This window comes from Lycium barbarum, chromosome 6 (assembly GCF_019175385.1).
Source record: "Lycium barbarum isolate Lr01 chromosome 6, ASM1917538v2, whole genome shotgun sequence".
Classification (NCBI taxonomy): domain Eukaryota; kingdom Viridiplantae; phylum Streptophyta; class Magnoliopsida; order Solanales; family Solanaceae; genus Lycium; species Lycium barbarum.
The window spans coordinates 91,577,944-91,600,534 of NC_083342.1; the positions used below are offsets into that span (position 1 = coordinate 91,577,944).

The window sequence follows — 22,591 nt, forward strand, 5'->3', positions numbered from 1 at the left end:
AGTCTAATAAAATTGGATTATGGCTCCTCATCCAATCACCCCCAAGAACCATAACTATTCTGATAAGTCTTACTGAGTTTTCAAATTCAATATCTTGAATCTTACACTTAAAGTTGTGACAGATGTGGAGACTCATTATTTGGTTTCCATCTGCAGTAGTTACTCTCATGGGAGTTGCTTCTTTAATCAAACACCCCAATTTCTTAGCAGTCTCTAGATACAAAATACTGAGAGTGCTTCCAGAGTCTAATAACATAATCAATTTATTCTTCTTGTTTTCACCCTTCAGTCTAATTGTGTTTGGCATTTCACTACCAGACAAGGTATTTAGACTTATGGCTCCATCTATAACCTCTCCATATTGGAATTATGTGCTCAGTTCTCGTCCATTAGTGTCAGTTGTTCCCATGCCCTCTTCTGTTGGTATAACATCACTCTGATCCTCTTCATTTGTTTCTATGCAAACCTCCATAATATTGAGCTGCTTTGATTTGCATTAGTGATCAGGGTAGTATTTTTCTCCACACTTGTAACATTATCTATGTGCTCTTTTAGTTTCAAACAACTTATTACCCATGTTACCTCCATTGTTGTTAGTTGGTCCTCTATAACCATTGTTTCCACCACTGTTAGAAGTTGACCCTCTAGACCACTGGATTTTACTCTTCTTGGCAGCAGAGTCTTAACACTTTCTTCTGGTGTCTGGCCTTCGCTACTGCTTTCATAAATGAGTAAGGCTCTAAATATTTAACTATGTTCCTTATATCCTCCTTTAGGACCTCAATGAAGAATTCTAAGAAAAATTCCTCAGGAATTGTTGGATTTCTAATTAGTACCCATGCTTTTAGGTCCTCAAATTTTTTCCAGATACTCATCTACAGTCCCTTTTTGTTCTAACTTCTTAAAATCCCCTATCAAATTAAATTTATTGTTATCTGCATCTGAAAATCTCTTGCAAATTTCTTCAGTAAATTCTTGCCACTTAACTCTACCTCTGCTAATGTGATAGGAGAAAAACCAAGATTCAGCCTTACCATTAAGGTGGAGCACTGCTGATTCAAGCTTTTGTTCAGGGTCAGTAATGTGATTGTACTCAAAGTACCTCTCATATTTTCTCAACCATGTGCGTGGATCCACTCCCTCAAAATAAGGAAACTCAACTCTTGCACTGAAGCCATTGCCATGATTATATCCAAAGAGATGCTCTGGACTGTCAACTACTCTGGTTCTGCTACCAGTACCTTGGTTGTTCAAGGGCATTGTGTCAACTGGTCCACTACCCAATATTCCTTGTGTATTATTCTGCAAATTCTCAACTGGACTGGTGTCCAATGTCCCAGTTGGTGTAGGGAACGGAACACTCCTTTCCACTAACATGTCAAACTTTTTCCCTAGTTCATCCATTTTAGACTCAGTATTTTCTGCTATTTTGTTTGCTTTTGTAACATCAGTCATGAACTGTGACTCGATTTTTTTTTATAGGTTTTCGTCCGTATATTTCGATCTTGTTTCAGTTATGGTCATTTTAATGGGGAACGACTTGCTCTAATACCAATTTGTAATGGACTCGAGAATATGAAATTGGAATTGTAATAGAAAATTGACAATTGGGGCAAAATAATGGTATTTTATTGATATTCAACAAGTTACAATTACAATGATGGAGAATTGGATAGAAGAACTCAATACAAGAATGAAACTCCAATGTGATGACTCCGAGCTTCAATGGATTCCTGTAATAGAAAATTTAGGTTAGAAAGAAGAGAATTTGGGAGAGAAGAAGAAGAAGAAGAAGAAGAAGAAGAAGAAGAAGAAGAAGAAGAAGAAGAAGAAGAAGAAGAAGAAGAAGAAGATGATGATGATGATGATGATTACCAGATCAATGATTGCCCTCTTAGCTGGCAAAGTAGTTATTTAACAACTTAAGTTGGTTGGAATGAGATCTCAGCCGTTGATGATCTTCTAATCTTGGCCCTTGATCAGCTCTCACGCAGATTGCTGAGTTGGATTAATGAATTGGCCCACTGACCTGTGCAACACACGTGACCTCTCCTTTATTCACAATTAATCAACTAAATCCCTAATTCCTAAAATCAGACCCAAATTCCCAATTCGATAGACACCCTAAATCAATTGCACCTACATAACACTATGTAAATTAAAATGTTGGTTTGTAGATTGATACTGAAAATTTCAGAGGCATAAGGAACATGTTGAAAATGAGAAGGGATTGATAGGTTAATTAGGTTATTTAAAAAGGTTTGGACGTTGGGTTTATTTATAGAGGGGTCGGGTCTTATGGGTGCGTTAAAAATCCACGTGGACCAATAAATTACTACCACTTGTTTAATTAAAAGACCCACTAATGCCATGTCATCATTCTGTTAAAGGAAGGGCATTTTTAGACCTAAAGAAAACGTTATGGGAAATTTTGAACGAATAGGTGGATGAAGGGCATTTGTAGACCATTTTCAATACGTTAAGGGCATTTTGACCCTTTTCCGTAACAATATGAAGCATTAAATAGAATTAGCAGAACAAACTAAAAATATGAAATTAGAGATGGCAAAAAATATCTACTTTTATCAGAAGATTTAACTAAAGGTGACCTTTTAGTTGTGAAATTAGTATAGGTGACTTGTGGGGACCACATCAAATCAAAACCCAATTAAATTTGGGATTAAGAAGATTGGGTCCAAAATGTATTTTTTTCAAACTTCTTAATCTTTTATAAAATACAAAAAGATTTCAACTTAATCCAAAAAAACCCCACCAGCCCCCCTTCTCCTCCTCCCACCCCTCCCCAGCCCCACCCTCAATTGTTTTTAAAGTATTGATTTTCTTTATTTGTTTTTTATCCCCCCTCCCTCACCCCCAAAAAAATTTTGATTTTTTTTATCAGTCCCCACTCCTCCTCTTCCCACCCCTCCCCCCTCCCCAACCCCACCCCCTCCGCCCACAAAAAATAAAATTGAAAATTTTTTCTTTTAATTTTTTTGCACCCTCTCCCTTCCCAAAAAAGAATTGTTTTAAAAAAAAAGAAGTATTGAATTTTTTTTGTTTTTTCGCAACGCCAACCCCCCTCCCCCCCCCCCCCCCCCCCCCAATTTTTTTTTTCTTGAAAAGAAGTTTTGAATTATTCTTTTTGGTTTCTTACTTCCCCCACCCACAACAAAACGAAGTTTTGAATTATTATTTTTTTGGTTTCTTACTTCCCCCACCCACCCTAAAAAAAATTGTTTTTAAAAAAAAGTATTGGAAAGTTTTTATTTTGGTTTTTTGCTCCCCATCCCCCTCCAAAAAAAAAATCTTGAAAAGAAGTTTTGATTTTTTTTGTTTTGGGTTTAGGAAAAGTTTGTAGTGAATAGATGATTTTTCTGTTGCTGTCAGGTATGGTTCAAGGTTTAGGAAAATATATCCAACAGATAGTTTTTTTGTTCTTGTCCTGATATTTATCCGATTCTATTTGTATAAGATAACCAACAGATTTGTAGTTATTGCAACAAGTTCAACACTTTTTGCAACAAGTAGACAATCTGTTGCAACGACTCACTAATCTGTTGGACATAGCTTCAGTTATTTGCTTCTGTTTGTAGAAGATATCTAACGGATTTGTAGTTGTTGTAACAAGTTCTACACTTATTGTAACAAGTAGACAATATGTTGCAAAAACTACAAATTTGTTGGACATAGCTTCAGTTATTTAGTTTTTTTTTTTGTAGAAGATATCCTACAGATTTGTAGTTGTTCAACAAGTAGACAATCTGTTGCAACAACTACAAATCTGTTGGACATAGCTTCAGTTATTTAGTTTTTTTTTGGATAAGATATCCTACAAATTTGTAGGTGTTGCAACAAGTTCTACACTTGTTGCAACAAGTAGACAATCTGTTGCAACAACTACAAATCTGTTGGATATAGCTTCAGTTATTTGGTTCGGTTGGTAGAAGATATCCAACAGATTTGTAGCTGTTGCAACAAGTTCTACACTTGTTGCAACAAGTAGACAATCTGTTGCAACAACTACAAATCTGTTGGACATAACTTCAGTTATTTGGTTCTGTTTGTAGAAGATATCCAACAGATTTGTAGTTTTGCAATAATTTCTACACGTGTTGCAACAAGTAGATAATTTATTTATGAATCAGCAAATGTTGAGGAAAGATATAGTCAAATTGAACAGCCAAACTGACAATCAATCCTCAGAAAGAGATGAAGAACAGAGCAAAGAAGCAGTAGATACAAAGAAAAAAGTGAAGAAGAACTAGAAGATGAAGAAACTGATAATTGAAATGAAGGAGATGGAGTAGATCAAGGAAATCTGTTATACCTTAGAAGGCAGTTGCTGAACAAATTATTACTTAAGTTGTGGTATTTGGACCCAAGGTTGCTGTTGAACAATTTGTGTTTTTTTTTGTCCTTTATGTTATTTGTGAATGATGTTTATGAACTTATTTATTTTGATTAGTTGTAATATTTGCAACCAAGGTGGCTGTTGAACAATTTCTGTTTATGAACTTATTTATTTTGCTTACTAATTATTGCAACAGATGAATGCGTTGTTGAAGAAGTTACAACAAGTTACTAAATTGTTTCAACAAGTTACTAATCTTTTTAAACAAGTTGCTTAGTTGTTACAACAAATTATTCACCTTGTTGGAAAAAATCAAACAATGGCTTAAATTATTGCAAAAACTAAAAAATATGTCGCAATATATGAGTTAATTGTTGCAACAGATCATACACTTGTTGAAGAAGTTGCAACAAGTTATTAATCTGTTTCAACAGATGGATCAGATGTTTAAGCAAGTTGCTTAGTTGTTGCAACAGATTTGAATTATTGCAACAACTTACTTATATGTTGCAGCAGATATCTCATATGTTGCAACAACTTACTCATATGTTGCAGCAGGTAGCAGATATCTCATATGTTGCAACAACTTACTCATATGTTGCAGCAGGTATCTCATATGTTGCAACAACTCCTCCATTGTTGCAACATATTCACGATATTGATCACATTGAACTCCTTTGTTTATACTGAATAACACTGAATTCATTTGTTTATCACTAAATATGGTTGAATTAAGTACTTCACATCAAAACACTATAATGATCATTCGATTTAGGAGGAATACACTTAGAATTGCCCATCTAATCTATGAAATTACTATCTAATCCATTAAGAATATTAGTAGATATATATATTCATCACTAAATACCATTTATTTCCTTTGTTTAACACTAAATATGGGTGAATCAAGTAGTTCGCATCAAATTACTCTAATGATCACTCGATTTAGTGCATACTGACTTAGTAGATCATCTTTCCTGACTCAAAATACATCAAATTGATTAAGCATTATACATTGATCACTAAACATCGTTGATTTCCTTTGTTTATCACTAAATATGTGTGAATTAAGTAGTTCACATCAATTCACTCTAATGATAACTCGATTTAGTGCATATTGACTTAGTATATCATATTTTCTGACTCAAAATACAACAAATTGATTAAGTATATACATTGATCACTAAATATCGTTGATTTCCTTTGTTTATCATTAACTATGGGTGAATCAAGTAGTTCACAGTGTATAATGACTTAGTAGATCATCTTTCCAGACTCAAAATACCATCAAATTGATTAAGTATTATATATTAATCACTAAATATCATTGATTTCATTTGTTTATCACTAAATATGGGTGAATTAAGTAGTTGATATCAATTCACTCTAATGATCATTGGATTTAGTGCATACTGACTTAGTAGATCATCTTTCCTGAGTCAAAATACCATCAAATTGATTAAGTATTATAAATTGATCACTACATATCGTTGATTTCTTTTGCTTATTACTAAATATCATTGATTTCCCTTTGTTGATCACTAAATACGGGTGAATCAAGTAGTATCTGTTGCAACTACTGTAATATCTGTCGCAGCAAGTGTAGTATCTGTTGCAACAATTGTAGTATCTGTTGCAGCAAGTGACATAGTTGTTGAACAAGTCCTTACTCTTGTTGGATAAACACAACAAGTTACCCAGTTTTTGCAACAAGTCACTCCACTTTTGGAAAAACCCCAAAATGTAACTTAGTTGCTGCAACAAGTCCTGTCAGTTGTTGCAACAGATTGCTTACTTGTTGAAAATCTTTTAGCAGTTGGATAAAACCCAACAAGATACTAGTTGCCGTAACAAGTCCTGTTACTTGTTGGATAAAACACAACAAGTTGCAGAGCTGTTGCAACAGATTCATTAGTTGTTGAAAATTGTTCAGCAATTTATTAACAAGAATACACACATTTGTGATTGAACATGATCAACATATCATATAAATCAAGTTCACAAACACCAAGAATAGAAATTATCATTCTAAAAAAGAACAACATTAAAATGTCATAAAGTTCCAACAAATAACTATTATTACAACACAGTGCAATTAACAACTATGGAGCATTTCAGTTTGGATATGTTGTTTTTTGTGCCAACTGTTTTGCATAAGGAGCATTTGTTTTTTCTCGTTCGCAATGATTCCACGCCTCCTCTTTGTCTGCCTTCTTCCGGGTTTGCTAGGACCAACATATGAAGGAGGTATCTCTTTCTCTAATTCAAAACTTCTTTTCAAGATTTTTTTTTTGGGTGGGGTGGTGCGAAAAACAAAACCCAATTTTTTTTATTTTTTTTTTTAAAATAAAATTAATTTTTTTGGGAGGTTGGGGGGGGGGGGGGGGGGGGGAGGGGGATGGTGCCAAAAACCAAAAATAAAAACTTTTCAATTTTTTTTAAAATAAAATTAATTTTTTTTGGAGGGTGGGGGGTGGGTGGTGCAAAAAAACAAAAAAAAACTTTTAAAAATATTTTTTTTGGTGGGGGTAGGGGGTGGGGGCTAGGGAGGGGGTGTGGTGGGGGCAGGGGGTGGGGGTGGTGCAAAAAAAAACTTTAAAAATCTCTTTAAAAAAAAATTGGTGGGGGTAGGGGTGGGGCCATGGGAGGGGTGTGGTGGGGGGGGGTGGGGTTGTGCAAAAAAAAAAACAAAAAAAAACTTTTAAAAATCTTTTTTTAAAAAAATCTTTTTTTTTGATGTGAGGTGAGGGTGGGGGTGGGGGGCAAGGGAGGGGGCGTGGTCAGGGGCTGGGGGCAGTGGTTGGGGGTGGTGCAAAAAAAACAAAAAACAAAAATTAAAAATATTTTTTTTGGTGGGGGGTGGGGGTGGGGGCATGGTCGGGGGCTGGGGGCAGGGGTGCGGGTGGTGCAAAAAAACAAAAAAAAAACTTTTCAAAATCTTTTTCAAAAAAACATATTTTTGGTGGGAGGTGGGGGGAAAGGCAGGGGACGGGGTGGGGGGATGGGGGCAGGGAGGGGGTGAAGGTGAGGGACAAAGTGTTAAAAATAAAACTTGAGGGCAAAGTCTTAAAAATAAAGTCGAGGGTCAAAGTATCAAAAACAAAACTGTTGAACAAGCTCAAAACCCCTTAATCACTAATAAAAAAATCATCACCTTTACTCAATAATTAAAACTTGAATCACCTCCTGTTAATTTTAAAACTTAAAGGTCACTTATATTTAAATGCCTCACTTTTATCACCTTCATCAATAAGCTAAACTTCGAGTTAACAAAAAGATAATTAAATTATCATATTAGATCAATGTGATGGTAGTGTGAATTAGTGTTTTGAAAGGCGGGGGCGTGAGGCGGGGCGTTTTACTTAGCACAGGGCGAGGCGTAAGCCCTATGGATCTTTAAAATTTTAATATTAATAATTTAATAAAATAGTATAATAACTGGAAAAATTTATAAAAATACAGTAATAGTTTTACAAAATTAAAAATTTGATTAAAGAAATTCATACAAAGTAAAACTTCTAACACGATTTTACAAGTATAATTAATGCAATGATATAAAGCTATTATAAGATGCAAATCAACTCTAACATCTTAACTCTCAACCAATAAAAGAATCACATTTTCTTAAAATATATTACTATCATACTATGCAATTTACCTCCTTAAAAAGAAAATGATTAATAAACTTTATCAGTATTATAATTAATTACAACATCACTCCATGAGTAAAAATAAAATTACTTTCAAATAACAAAATAATAAAATATGATAATTTCAAGACATAGGACAAAAACGTGAAGAACAATGACAAGTGAAGATGAAAATTTTGGCTATGTATTTTTAAAAGATTGAATTAAGTGATACTCAGCCTCATGGTATTCTCAAATTGTAAATATGCAATACTATGACTTGTTATTTGAGTTGCTCTCGATCTTCTTATTTTTATAGATGAAAAACTATTAAGCATCATTCATTAATTAATGAATTATGAGGATCAATATTGTCTTTTACACGTAATTTGTGTAAGAATTATACGGCGAGCCCCGAGCGTTGGGCGAGTTTAAGGCGTACATTCGGGCGTTAAGGGCTTAACCCTCACAGAACTAAGCCTCACACGTGAGTCCCGAGGCGTTTTGTCAGTGCCCCGCTCACCCGAGGCTAGTCCAAAGACTGCCTTTTAAAACACCGGTGTGAAGGATTGCTCGCATATCATTTGGATCTCCCAATGTGTAAACGGATAAAGCGAAAGTTCTTCTCACAAGATGAGCTTGATGCTATAGCCGCTAAACAATGCTCGAATGAATTGATGAAATTATACATAATAACTAGCAATCATAATGACATGTTTATTTTCAATATATGGCATACCTGAAAGAGTGTAAACTAGAATTCTGATTGGACATGAATGTTTAGCTAGTGAATTTATAAACAATCAAAAAACAGATTATGTCTGAAAAAACTATTGAAGTATTTCCCATTGTAATTTTTATTTCTAAACAATCAAAACGAATAGCTTGATCCCTTTTGCACACTGATGTTATTGTCAAGATACAATATGAGGGTGTTGCTTTTGAAGGGATTTTTATGATGAGGGAAAGCGGTTATTGGGCTAGTCCTGTAAAATGCAGCTTAGTTCAAGCTTTACTATGGAATTATGGAGCATCAAACAAGGATTAAACGTCCCAAAGCAAATGAATTATGAAACCTTAGAGTTGGAAACATATTGCTTCGGCTGCAAACTTATCAACTTAGACGACATACAACATCATCCTCTTCTATTTATTAATAAAATTTGTAGATATGTGCTGCACGCGAGGAACGTCGCGATTAGATATGTCTGGATGAAGACATTAGTTTGTTGATTTTCTAGCCAATGAAGCACAACAACGAAGAGGCTCTAATACTCAGGAATAATGCTTAAGGACATAAAATTCTTCTCTAGCAGACATAAATTGTTGTTTACAAATAAGTTTAAGATCTTTATTTAATTTATTTTTTTAGTAATCAAAAAAAAAAGTTCACCAAAGAGGAGAATATATTATTTCACCCTTTTAAGTCGACGATTATTGTAAATAAATGTGCAGAGTCATAAAATAAAAAGAGTCTGGTAGGAAGAAAAAATACGATTAATGAAATGAAGTTTTTGCTCTTAACTATTTGAACTTATGAAATAAGTTAGTTAAATAAACAAATACTATTGTGCTTCTATAACATTTTAGAAATCCTTTTAATATATACTAATTAATTAATCTGTCAACAGTAAGAAAAATATATAGAATTAGTTAATTAAGCCGTTAAGAATAGAAGGAAAAAAAAATATAAGTAATGGCAAAATAAATGAAATAACATTTTTTAATATCTCAAAAATAATTATTTTTATATTATAATTTTGATGCCCTCGATCCAACGATCCTCATTTTCTCACTTGCAAACTTCTACTGAGAACAACAATTTGATTCATAGGTAAAGAGAGAGGTATAAGGACGGAATGGAGCTAGACTAGTCCGATGACGAGAGCATTACACGCGGCAACATATGATTGGTCAGATGTCAAAAACGTGTTCCCTCATCAAAAAACCCCCACTCTTTCTTCCCCAAATGAAAAAATGCGAGTTGTAGTATTACAGAAGCGTAGCGAAGTGAAAATAAAAAAAATAAAAAAACCCAAAAGGAGTTATATATGCAGAATAAATATATATCTAATCTAATCTGAAAAAACAAAATTCCCAAAACAAATAAACAGAGAGAGACTCCACACTCTCTGTCCTCTGTCGATCTACAATTCGTATCCTAATTTCTCAAACTCGTAACCCTAGATCTCCCGTTTCAAATTAGATAGTTCTGAAAATTTGCGATGGCGTGCATAAAGGTGGTGAACAGATCGGCATCGGCGGCGTTTGCGCCGGAAGCACCGTATCTGGCGGCTGGAACGATGGCTGGAGCGGTGGATCTGTCATTCAGCTCTACCGCTAATCTCGATATTTTCGAGGTTGATTTCACATCTGATGATCGTCAGCTCGTTCTCGCTGGTTCGATCCCGACTCCCGAGCGCTTCAATCGGCTGTCTTGGGGCAAATTTCAGCCTAACTCGGAGGAGTATTCTCATGGAATCATTGCTGGTGGGCTTGTTGATGGCAACATTGGACTTTGGAATCCTAAGCCTCTGATCTCGTAATTCCCCAATATTTGTTCTTCTTTAATTGAATTGTTTAATTGCGTTCCTTTGTCGTTAGTGATCGAGTTCAGTGTGATTATCAATCTGATGCATTTTACGCAGAGGCGAATCTAGGATTTCTAGAACATGGGTGCACTACTAAAAGAAAGGAGAAAAAAAATGCATTAAGTGGGAATTGATCCTTGTTCCTTTTGGTAAATAACTAAAGCTTTTAACCGACTGCACCATTTAGCCTTTTTGTAGCGTGGGTACCGTTAAATAATATTAGATCAATTCTAGAAAATATGTACATAAAATATCTAGTTTTGTGGAAAGACCATGGATTTACGTGCCCCAAAATTTACACATAAATTCGTCTCTGCTTGTAGATGGATAACGAACTAAATCCAAATGTCTAGTGCTTTCAAAACTTGGTCTTTTGGTGAAATAGTGGTGCTGTAAATGAACTAGATCAGCTATTGGCATTCTAGGTTTCCGTGCATTTTTGAAGGACAGGATTCCTTTGATTTTGGTATCTTAAATACTAGTAACGAAATTATGTTTTTCTAATTATAAAATATGCAAAATCTCGGTGATTAATGTGGGATCTTTGAACTGGGATGTTTAGAAGTTGGGTTGGCAGTAAATAGTGAGTAGTGTTTCTAGTTACTCCTTCTATGTTAAGGAATCAAAATGATCATGACTTCTCAAAAGAAATGGAGTGCTTTTATGATGGCATAACTTGGACACGAGAATTTCCAAACCAATCATTTCTTGTCTCCCTAATATCTTCTAGTGGAGCATACTTTTGCGGTTTTACTTTTCTGAATATTTCATACATGTTTTAGTACAGAATGTACATGATAATGTATTGATGTGACATAAAATATGCATGAACTGCCATGCGTATGTGGCACTGCTAAGTGCAGAGATGCTGCCTGTATTACTATTAACCCTCCTGATAAATGTTCTTCCAATTTAACCTCTTTTTGAAAACCACTTCCTCGCTGAGGCCCTTTTATTGTCTTTTTTCACCTATACTTTTATTTGCTCCAACTTTTCCCCGGAAGGAAACTCTTTTTGTTCTTCTTGTTTACAATTAGTAATGAGAAAGGTGTACAAAAGGTAGCAAGATTATCTGTTATGCTTTACTGGTCAAAGATAGGGAAAAAATATATTCATTCTATGATGCTTCTTTAAATTTTTAGTTTGGATATAATATGTTTCTTATGATCTTGCTACCTTTGACGTTAAATAATTTTTGTTGCCGTCATTTTCTTTGCAAGTAGAGGAGGGCCTGAGGCAGCTGAAAATGCTCTTGTCGGCAACCTGTCGAGGCACAAAGGGCCTGTAAGTTTTATCATTTTGCTGTTTTACATGCTTCTGTTCTTTTTCTAGACATCTTTTGGTAATCCTGTGATGATCTGATATATTTTTCTCATGTATCTTATTGTCAGGTTCGTGGATTGGAGTTTAACGGGTTTACTCCAAATCTCCTTGCATCTGGAGCTGATGAAGGTGAAATCTGCATATGGGATATTGCGAATCCTGCAGAGCCTAGCCATTTCCCTCCCCTAAAAGTATGTAATATCTGACATTTAAAATATTTTTTATTAGCGTTTCTCATGCAATGTTTGTTTATAAATTCTAGTGTCCTCCTGGACCCCTAAATCCAACACATTGCAACGGAGGTAACTGAAGAAAAATGATATAACTTTTTGCATTCTTCTGTAGCCATTAATACGAGTCAAATGTAAATCACAATGCCTCAATCCTTAAAATGCTCCTCCATATCTTAGTGGTTTCTAAAAATTGATTGATTGTTGATTGTAACTCGAGTATCAACAGTTTCTCTTGGTAACTGATAGCCAGGAATACCTAAAGAGGAACAAGAACAATGAAATAGTGCCTAATTGCTAATTTCATTTTCTGTAGAGCTACTGTGTAAAGAGAAAGCAAGAAGAGAACACATTTCTGTTGAAATTGGTAGTTAACATATGAGATTGGGAGAATTGGTAGTTAGGATACAAGATGGAGCCCCCGGGCTTTGGGTCTAGTGATTTGAGCACATCACATGATGTGTGACAACATTGCAATCAATTTTAGAAGTTTCGGGTCCAAAGAACCTCAATAACACGTGGTCACAGTCCGTGATCAAAGACTCTATTCGTAGTTTAGGGAGTTTTGCAATTTGGATATATCAAGAGACCCCTTAGTTATTTGTAGCTAAGAGGGCATGGCATAACAAGTAGTGGTGGGGAGGCTGACAAGGAGGGTTTTGACTTGTGGGTTTTACCTTTTTTGATGACAATGTAACAAGTAATAATTCAACCTAGTATGAGAAGAACGGTTGCTTTGCACAATTGATCATTGCGTTTGGTTAAAAGCCCGTGGTGTGAAGCTACTAGCACCTCAGAGCCAGAATCTTGGTTGCTTATTTAAAAAAGGTCAGAATCCAGGCTGGAAGAAGAAACACACTTGTTGTCTGCTTGCCTATTGTAGGAATTGTTGCCCCTGTGGCATGCATCGTTAACTATAAGTTACTGCAGTGGAACAATTGCAGTGTTCGCCTTGAATTACAATTTTCATTGAGTAGTGGGTAAAATGCTTTGGTAAACTATTTAAATAAGCGATGTGATGTTGTGGATGTTGTAAGTGACAGAGTGACATTGTTGTCGTAATCCACTAATATTCAACCCTTTTGTAGGTCCTGTCCATGTATTCTCTTCCCTTGTTAAGGTCTTCAGCTTAAGGTTGACGGGTGTGGTGAACGTCAAGAAAATCTTGAAGAATATTCTACACAATATTCTTAATGATTCTCTTGATTGAAAAGAATGATTTAGAAACTAAGCAATGATGTGATGTGTTCTTTTAAAATTTTATTAAAGGGACATGTTGTTGGGAATTAGTTTCTGGCGGGAGTTTTAACATTCCTTGATGGAAATAGAAGAGGTCGTTTTTTGGCTCTGCAGCTTCACTTTTTTGGTGAGCGGTACATTGGCATCTTTTGGTGACATTTTGGGGTTCCAATCAATCAAGCCTTATATTACATTAATAAAAGTTTTCATCGTTCAGAAGAATTTACGTTAGGTATTCAAGCATGTGAACATAACATGGAAGTATTGGCTGAACCTGTCCGTTGAGGTTGGAGCAGATGGTCTCACTGATTTGTAGTTATGCTTTCTTATAAGTGGCTTGCAAGTAACTAATAATGGAACTGATGGTTTAAGAGGAATGACAAGTATGACTTAAAATCATAGCAGAAAATTTAGTGTATTGTTTGTTTCAGTTAATAATGGTTTTGATCTGGTGGTGTATTCTCTTGCTGTCCGCTACTCCTGGCCTATAACTATGCTACTTTATTTGGAAAGTTCTCCTTGATTTTGACATTCTGTTTAAGGTATCTAACTCAGATTCTGACTCCTTTTTAACAGGGTAGTGGATCATCAACTCAAGGTGAAATTTCCTACGTATCTTGGAATAGCAAAGTTCAGCATATATTGGCGTCTACTTCCCTTAACGGCACAACTGGTGAGCTAGGAGCAGAGGTTGCCTGAGTTTTTTTGGTTTGTTTTTCTTGTAAAGGTTGCTATAATATCTCTCTTTTTTCTATTTTCTTATTTCAGTTGTGTGGGATTTGAAGAAGCAGAAGCCAGTGATAAGGTAAATAGGCGTCCATGAAGTGTAGGCTTTAATTGTTATTATATTCAAGAGATACTATAAGTTGAACATTTCTCCTGCATTTTAAGAGTAATAGCAATAATGAAAAATAAACCTACATTGGGCAATTATGCAGTTTCACAGATTCTGTTAGAAGGCGGTGCTCTGTATTGCAGTGGCATCCTGATGTTGCCACACAGCTTATTGTTGCTTCGGATGAAGATGGTTCACCCGCACTTAGGGTAAAAATTCTACTCTTTTGTCTTTCACGGGCTTGTTGTAATACGTATCTGACTAATATATTACCGTTTCAGCTGTGGGATATGCGGAATGTATTGTCTCCCGTGAAAGAGTTCGTGGGTCACACTAAAGGTTAGTGCAGCTGAAAGCTTGTCTCTTCCATCTGTACAAGCTTGGCACAGAACCTATAATTTCCATGTTTCAACTGTCTTAGAACATGCACGTCTGAAGAGACAAGTGATGGTAGAATTCTATCCTACTAATGAGGCTGAACTCTATTAAATACTTGTAAATACTATTGCTGAGCTTATCCCATATAGATGCATTCAATTTATGTTTATGGTTACTTATTAAACAAAAAAAATAAAGGAACGCAACTGTTGTTGACTCATGACTGGTATGACAGTGGTAGAATATGCTGGTGGACAACAACTGATCTGCAAAATTTCATTTTATACAAGTGGATATATTTTTCTAAGCACATGGCTGAACAGTCTGTACAATAGTTGTTTCTCAAGGTGATCCAAGGGCGATAGTTTATTAATTAGTTTGTTTCCTGTTCTTTAACTTGGAGCTTTTTATTCTTTGTTGCTCTCTCAATGTCTTCCTGTCTTTTGCCAATGAGGCATCCACCTGAAATGCACCATTTTTGGGATATGGGGGTATTGGGTACTGAATGGCCGTCGATCCATTTTAACCATACTAGATCCTCTGGTGTCCTTTGGCAAAAGAAAGAAAATTGTTGCAGCATTTTACTGGTTTCTGTAACAAGTTATTTGACATGTTGCCGGTGGGTGCAAGCGGAATCTGTTTAGTAATTACATGTTGAGGAGATTAACATCATGATCGGATGGTTGAGTTTGGAAGGAAAGGAAGGAGTGATAATTGTACTAATTTTGTGTTTAAATGACCTCAGCCCCTCTGTGTCCCCCATTCCTCTTCATTCTTATGAGTGCCAGCTAGAATCAGTTCAGCTCTGTCCCTTAAGAAATGCTGAGAACTGAGAGATGGAGGAGTGGGGGAAGAAGAGTACATGGAGAAATGGAAAGGGATGTAGGTAGAGGGAGCACAAACTACCTTTGCAAGCTTTAATGAATATCAAATACATGTCACTCAGTTCAATAGTCTAAAGCTTATTGGAACCTTGTTTTTAATAGAAATTGAAGAACTTCTGGTGCGGGGCAAGTATTTTTTGACTTTCCTAACGTGTAATGAGAAAAAGTATACTAAATATAAGCCAAGGGCTCAGTTCCCATGATGTCAGTCTTCAGATATTCAACAATATCTTGCATTCAGAGGTCTTAAGAGACCAGTGCGTAATTGGTGTGACATGCCAAAAAGATTACTTTATAAGATAATTTGATTTTAAAGTACGATTAAAGTTTTAATTTGTCTTTTTTTTTTAATAAGGATTACAGTTCTAGTTTATCTATGAAGTACATTTCATATTATATTGATATCCTTACAATTTTCAGTTAATCCTGGATATTTTTCACTCAGGTGTCATTGCAATGTCCTGGTGTCCCCTTGATAGCTCCTACCTGCTTACTTGTGCAAAAGATAACCGCACTATCTGCTGGGATGTTGTGTCTGGAGAGGTGAATGCAAATTAACATTGTTCATATCCTCATTGTCAATTTCTGTGTTTTTGTTTCATAACTATGATCTCTGCTGACCTTCACTTTGTGGTAAAGCCGTAAAGGTTTTTGGACTAGTGAATTGTTGCTCTTTATTTTTTTTTTTTAAATCTATGGAAAGCTCTTAAGAATACTGATTGTTGTAATGTCTAACTCTGGCAGATTGTTTCCGAATTGCCAGCTGGAACCAATTGGAATTTTGATGTGCATTGGTATCCGAAGTGTCCAGGGGTTATATCAACATCATCATTTGATGGAAAAATTGGCATTTACAACATAGAGGTCTTTTCCTCTTAATTTTTATGCTTTATTTGTCGGGTTGCAATGTAGAGCACACATTTCTGAATATAAGTAGAGAACTCCAAAAAGATTTGCTCCGCCTTCTTGTCCTCTTTCCAGTTCTGTTATTCTGCTGCTATTTTGAGTTGAGATATGTTGAGTAGCTAAAGTAATGTAGTAGGATGGGCCTGTATAACAATATCCTTCACTACATGGAGATTCTCATCAAAGTAATGTGGATGGACTTAAGCGTTCAAATAACAGATGTTTCTCGTGTTCCAGATGGCTAGTGCTTGGTAATTTGATTGTTCTTCCTATAGGAAAAACAGATGATATGGTGAACTGGGAAAACTTTTATTCCTTTTATATTTTATGAATTGTTGTTTTCCTGTGCCACAACATTTTTTGTTTAGATTGGTGAGTGTGGTCCTCAAATTAATATGTTTTATAGGGCTGCGCTCGAGCTGGCGATGGAGATGGCTATTTTGGCGCAGGTATGATGAAATTTTGTTAATCTTCTTCCTCACCCCTCTTGATGTCTTCCTTGAACATCCTTGAGGTTCAGGACATAAGGCTGTAGGTTTCCGTTTGAATGTAGGAAGGAGTTGCCATTATAGTTGACACAAGGTGCTTGCTTAGAGACATTTTCTTCCCTATGGTCAACATTTTGTAACATAATTTGCGAATCTTTTAAAAATTAGCTTGGCTACTTGGGCACCTTGTGTGGATCTTAGATATCAAGATATGGAAGGGGCTGTAGCTCAAAAACCAAAAAAAAATAAAAAATGCAAAAATGCACCACCAATTTTGGCTATATTATGAATAAAAGAAGATAGACAGGCGCTACGGGGGGAGGAATTGTTCTTTTTTACAGGTTTCACAGCTTGTCTGCATTGTTGTACGGCACATCTCTTGGTCTCTTTCTGCTTTAAAAGGATTTTTCTTTTACCTTTGTTTTTAACTTACTTTGGGTTTTCATTTGCATTACATGGGCTGATCAGCTCCCTTACGAGCTCCAAAGTGGTGGTCTAAGAAAAAGTCTGGAGTCTCATTTGGCTTTGGTGGAAAGCTTGTTTCATTCGGTGCTGCAGATGCTCCAAATGGACCGACAGAGGTACAGTGGTTCCTGTAATTCCCTCCTTTATTGCCATTTTCTTTGCATAAACGTTTACTCTTTTTTAGGTCCATGTGCATAGCATAGTCACGGAACAACGTTTGGTGAGTCGGTCTTCTGATTTCGAGACTGCTATTCAGAATGGCGAGAAAACTTCGCTGAGGCTTTTCTGTGAAATGAAATATCAAGAGTCAGAGTATATCCTTTTCCTCAAATTGGTGATAATTCTTTCATAAATTGCATTCATCTTCCGGTTTACATTAGCTTGCTTGCGCTTTCTAACAGATCTGCGGGTGAAAAAGAAGTATGGGGCTTCCTGAAGGTTATGCTTGAAGAGGATGGTGATGCAAGGACAAAACTGCTTTCCCATCTTGGCTTTAGTCTGCCTGTTGAGGAGAAAGATACTACGCAGAATGATGTATCTGAGGAAGTAAATGCCCTTGCCCTTGATGAGAATCTTTCAGGTAAAGAAGCTGCAAGCAAAGAGAACTTAATGCATGCGATGGACAATGGGGAAGATTTCTTTAACAATCTTCCGAGTCCCAAAGCTGATACACCAGTGTCAACGTCTGTGAGTACCTTTTCTGTTGGCGAGTCAGTTGATGTGAAGGAGTCCCAACCAGAAATGGATGTACAAGAGGAGAGTGCGGACACATCATTTGATGAAACTGTTCAACGCGCGTTGGTTGTCAGTGACTATAAGGGGGCTGTTGCACAATGCATATCCGCAAATAGAATGGCCGATGCTCTGGTTATTGCTCATGTTGGTGGTACTTCTTTGTGGGAGCAAACTCGTGATCAATACCTTAAAACTAGTCAGTCTTCTTACCTTAAGGTAAGATCCATTTATATCGTGGTTGTTATTTTCTAAATGGGGATTAGTCCATGCTTTTCAAAATTTGAGTTTTTGTTCTAAACAATAACTTCAGGTTGTTGCTGCTATGGTGAACAATGATCTAATGAACATTGTAAATACTCGGCCCTTGAAATCCTGGAAGGAAACACTTGCACTCCTTTGCACTGTAAGTTCCTCTACCTAACATCCTAATCATTATTTTTTATTTTATCTCATGCAGTGGGGTTGTAAGGGGCATTATAAAAAAGTCCATCGACATAGGTGGGATATATGAAAATCTGTTCTGTTCCAAACAAGTAGTGTACACCTTCGGGATGTGTTCACTGAGGAGAGTTTTGGTCTTATCCATCTGAGGTGAAGTTTACATGTTAATCTGCTCATCACTTTGATGCAGTTTGCTACACCAGATGAATGGACTTCATTGTGCGATACACTTGGTTCAAGACTCTTGGCTGCTGGTGAAAGCCTTCCTGCAACACTGTGTTACATATGTGCAGGGAACATTGATAAAACTATAGAAATATGGTCGAGGACTTTGGCAGGAAAGGCTGATGGAAAATCATATGTTGACCTTCTTCAGGTATTGCATTCAGATTCTTCAAAGTTTTCTATGTTATCTATAAGACACTCAACAGTATTTTCTGTTCCTTCCTATAGGATTTAATGGAAAAAACGATAGTCTTTGCATTGGCAACTGGACAAAAGAGATTTAGTGCTTCTCTTTGCAAGCTTCTTGAGAAGTATGCTGAAATCCTAGCAAGTCAGGGGCTTTTAACTACTGCAATGGAATACTTGAAGCTTATGGGCTCTGAGGAATTGTCACCTGAATTGGCGATCTTACGAGATCGTATTGCTCTGTCCACTGAACCAGGTGAATATGTTTTGCAATGTTATATTTCTTCATTACAGAATGACACTGTTATGCTTTTTGTGTCTCTCTTTTCCTTGCTGATAATGGTCGTATGGTTTGGTTTAGCCTGGCTCTTCTGCAAATATTTTGCTTTTCGTGCTTTCACTATAGCAGTTGTATACCTGAGAAGTAAGGAAGCATTCATGTGGTGTAGAATATTTCTCAAGCCACTTTAGTTTAAACTAAAGTATAGTATCATTTGCCTTTATCCAGTACTTGACTATTTTAATGTTCACACTACTGACGGGTAAACTTTTGGGTATAGCAGGATGAGGAGTTTGAGGAATGTTTCTATGGTTTTGAGTGTTGACCAAACAAGCTGTACCATCATTTGGTTTGATAATTCCAACTTTTAATCTTCTAGGCTTATTGGGTTATACCATTTCATTCTCCTTTTCAAACTCTTCAGATTGTGTCAGCCAAGAGAGTGCAAGTTATCAATCTGTATCCTTTCTGTTCCTCTTCTATGGGTGTCTAAATTCTGTCGACTTGTTAGAGTATAGCATAAATGTCTTCTTTTGAGCTTCGAAAGGCTGACAGGTTTGTCTCTCCCTGCGCCTAATAAAAAGGGTTAATTATAGACATATGCACGACTATGCTGTAAAGGAGGGAGACCTGGCTATTTCTGATATTTAAAAAAGTAGTATCTATGATATCCCTCTCCATGTACCTTTTTTTATTTGAATTTTGGGATGCTTTTTATGGCTTTTTAAGTCTAATTATAATTTTGGGCTATGGCCGTATTTACGTGTGTGGTAGTGTTATTTTATTTCAAGCGAATTGACCAAGTGCAGAAAGTGCAACCCCTTCCAAAACAGAGATTAAACTGACAATTTTTAGCATATTGGTCTTTGCAGCTAAAGACGCATCGAAATCTATGGCTTTTGACAACTCACATCTGCACACTGGATCCAACTATGTTGCAGATCAATCTGGTTATGGCATGGTTGATCCTTCTCAGCATTATTATCCGGTATTTTCTTCTCCCTCTCTTGATATACTGTGACCTTTACTTAAAAAAGGACTTCTAGTTAGAGATTTCGTATGATTTATCCGTCTTTAATTTCTCTCTTCTCAGGAGCAACCATCCAAGCCTCAGCCTAGCATTTCAAACAGCCCTTATGCCGAGAATTATCAACAACCATTTGGTTCTTCATACAATAGCGGTTTTGCTGCTCCTGTCCCATACCAGCCTGCTCCACAGCAAAACATCCAGCAACCAAACATATTTCTGCCAACCCCAACTCCTCCAGTTCCTCAGGTATACACTTTTGGTTTGCTTTCTCTTGGATGTAAAGATTATCAAATTAATGGCTACCGTTGAGTTGAAACAGATAGCTGCCTGAAGCACGGTAATGTGGAGTTATCTTTTCTTACTAATATATATTTTTCTCATGTTTGCAGGGTAACATTGCTCCACCACCTGTTGCTACCCATCCTGCTAAGACCTCCTTCATCCCATCAAATCCCCCTGCGCTGAGAAATGTGGAGCAATATCAGCAGCCCACCTTGGGTGCTCAGTTATATCCCGTATGTTAACATTTTTATCATTTCAGTTGAATCTGGGCGTGGGAGGGGGGCATTTTGTTTTGAGCTAAGATAAATGTGTTGTCTTATGATTTCCTTTCATGTTTATTTCAGGGACCTGCTAACCCTGGTTATGCTGCCGGTCATAATGTGCCGCCTTCATATGGCCCTAACCCTACTCAAGTTGGCCCAGCTCTTGGACAAAAAATGCCTCAGGTTGTAGCTCCTTCCCAAGCTCCCAGAGGATTTATGCCAGTTAATAATACAATGCAGAGACCTGGAATGGCTCCAATGCAGCCTCCTAGCCCTACTCAGCAATCTCAAGCCCAGCAACCAGCAGCTCCTGCTGCTCCCCCACCTACAGTTCAGACAGTGGATACCTCAAATGTTCCTGGTTTGCTTCTCTTCCACTTAAATTCGTGTTAAATTCACGTTCTTATATTTCTGTAGTGTGGGCGGCTACACAACCCCTTCTTACTGACACGTTACTTCTTTCCTTGCAATTGTCCGACATTGCTACCTATGGTGGTGAATGTGGTCTTTAAGAAGTGGTCTTGTATTAACTGCACTGCACTTGTATGTTCACCCGGCTTCACCTGACAGTGTATTTACTCTCACTCTTGGATTTTCAATGGTTACATCTGGAGTTTCTGTCCAGAAAAGCTCCTGTTGCTGCTATATTATAACCTACTACTTATAGAAGGCCAAGAAATGAGTAAAAATTAGATGAAATTGGCGTCACTTGGCGCCAACCTAAACAGTTTGTAATTTCTCCTGGATTACTCTGGTGTGGTCTATGTTAGCATGTTTCCTTTTCTCCATTTCTTTTGAAGGCAAGGTATGGTTGTAGGATTAGCTTTAAGTCTTAACTGGGAAAATGAGGTTCTATTTCTTGTGCTTGCTTCTTAAATCTCAATATGTAATGGAATGAATCATTGGGTGTGTTGCAGCCCAGCAGAAGCCCGTGATAGCAACTTTGACAAGATTGTTCAATGAAACATCTGAGGCATTGGGTGGATCACGAGCAAATCCAGCTAAGAAGCGGGAAATCGAGGATAATTCAAAGAAATTAGGAGCGCTTTTTGCAAAACTAAATAGTGGGGACATATCTAAGAATGCAGCAGAAAAACTTGTGCAACTTTGTCAGGCCTTGGACAATGGTGATTTCAGTACCGCCCTTCAGATACAGGTAGCTATCTGGATAGATGTAGTTTCATTTTTTTTTTTTTTTGAGTCTGGTATTGCTAGAGAGTATCATATGATCTCCATTTGCTTCTTATATTTCAGGTACTTCTCACCACAAGTGATTGGGACGAGTGCAACTTCTGGCTTGCAACACTCAAGCGGATGATTAAGATCAGACAAAGCTTCAGATAAATGTGGTAGCCTTAACGTACGCCAAACTTAAAGAATTTGAGGTTCTGGATTCAAGTCCTTCTTGCCGAGTTCAAAAGGAATTATAATCTCTCATATCTGGAGATGGACACCTTTAGATTGTCTTTCTAGTTGGATATTTTCCTACCTCTTTTCACCCGCTCTAGATATTGGTTTTAGGTGCTTGCAAATTTTGGGAAAGAGGTTAGAGAGCTTGGTTCTCTGAACATAGTGATAATGTTTGATTATTTTCTTACAGTGTTGAAATATAGAATTTTTTTTAAATTTTTTATATTAGCATATGTTTTGGTTGTAACCTGTCTGAAATCCAGTCATTCAATCTCGGATTATGGTAAACTCTTGCCATTTTGGTTGCATCACTGCAAAGCTGTCAAATTTCAGCAAATTGATTTTTCGTCCCCTATGATTTATGAGACTTTTGGTGGTCCCTTTTGAAATGCCTATCCTTTTCAACCCCCCCCCCCC

General features: G+C 36.6%; 1 protein-coding gene across 3 annotated transcripts; it reads left to right on the forward strand.

Annotated features, from left to right (window-relative positions):
• Positions 1-9,960: 9,960 nt before the first annotated feature.
• Positions 9,961-22,485, forward strand: LOC132644816 (protein transport protein SEC31 homolog B). 3 transcript variants are annotated; one of them, XM_060361432.1, is made up of 22 exons: positions 9,961-10,525; positions 11,795-11,858; positions 11,966-12,088; positions 13,943-14,039; positions 14,135-14,171; positions 14,305-14,410; positions 14,483-14,540; positions 15,909-16,006; positions 16,208-16,327; positions 16,776-16,818; positions 17,326-17,438; positions 17,507-17,628; positions 17,724-18,273; positions 18,368-18,460; positions 18,689-18,874; positions 18,952-19,165; positions 20,062-20,177; positions 20,283-20,465; positions 20,609-20,734; positions 20,846-21,125; positions 21,682-21,920; positions 22,019-22,485. In XM_060361432.1, exons 1-22 carry the CDS (start codon positions 10,209-10,211, stop codon positions 22,106-22,108), a joined length of 3,375 nt encoding a protein of 1,124 aa, XP_060217415.1. In that variant the 5' UTR covers positions 9,961-10,208; the 3' UTR covers positions 22,109-22,485. The 3 variants fall into 3 exon arrangements, with proteins under 3 accessions (XP_060217415.1, XP_060217413.1, XP_060217414.1); XM_060361430.1 differs by having other exon boundaries at positions 9,962-10,525; positions 17,507-17,634; XM_060361431.1 differs by having other exon boundaries at positions 9,962-10,525; positions 11,798-11,858; positions 17,507-17,634.
• The last annotated feature ends 106 nt before the right edge of the window (positions 22,486-22,591 follow it).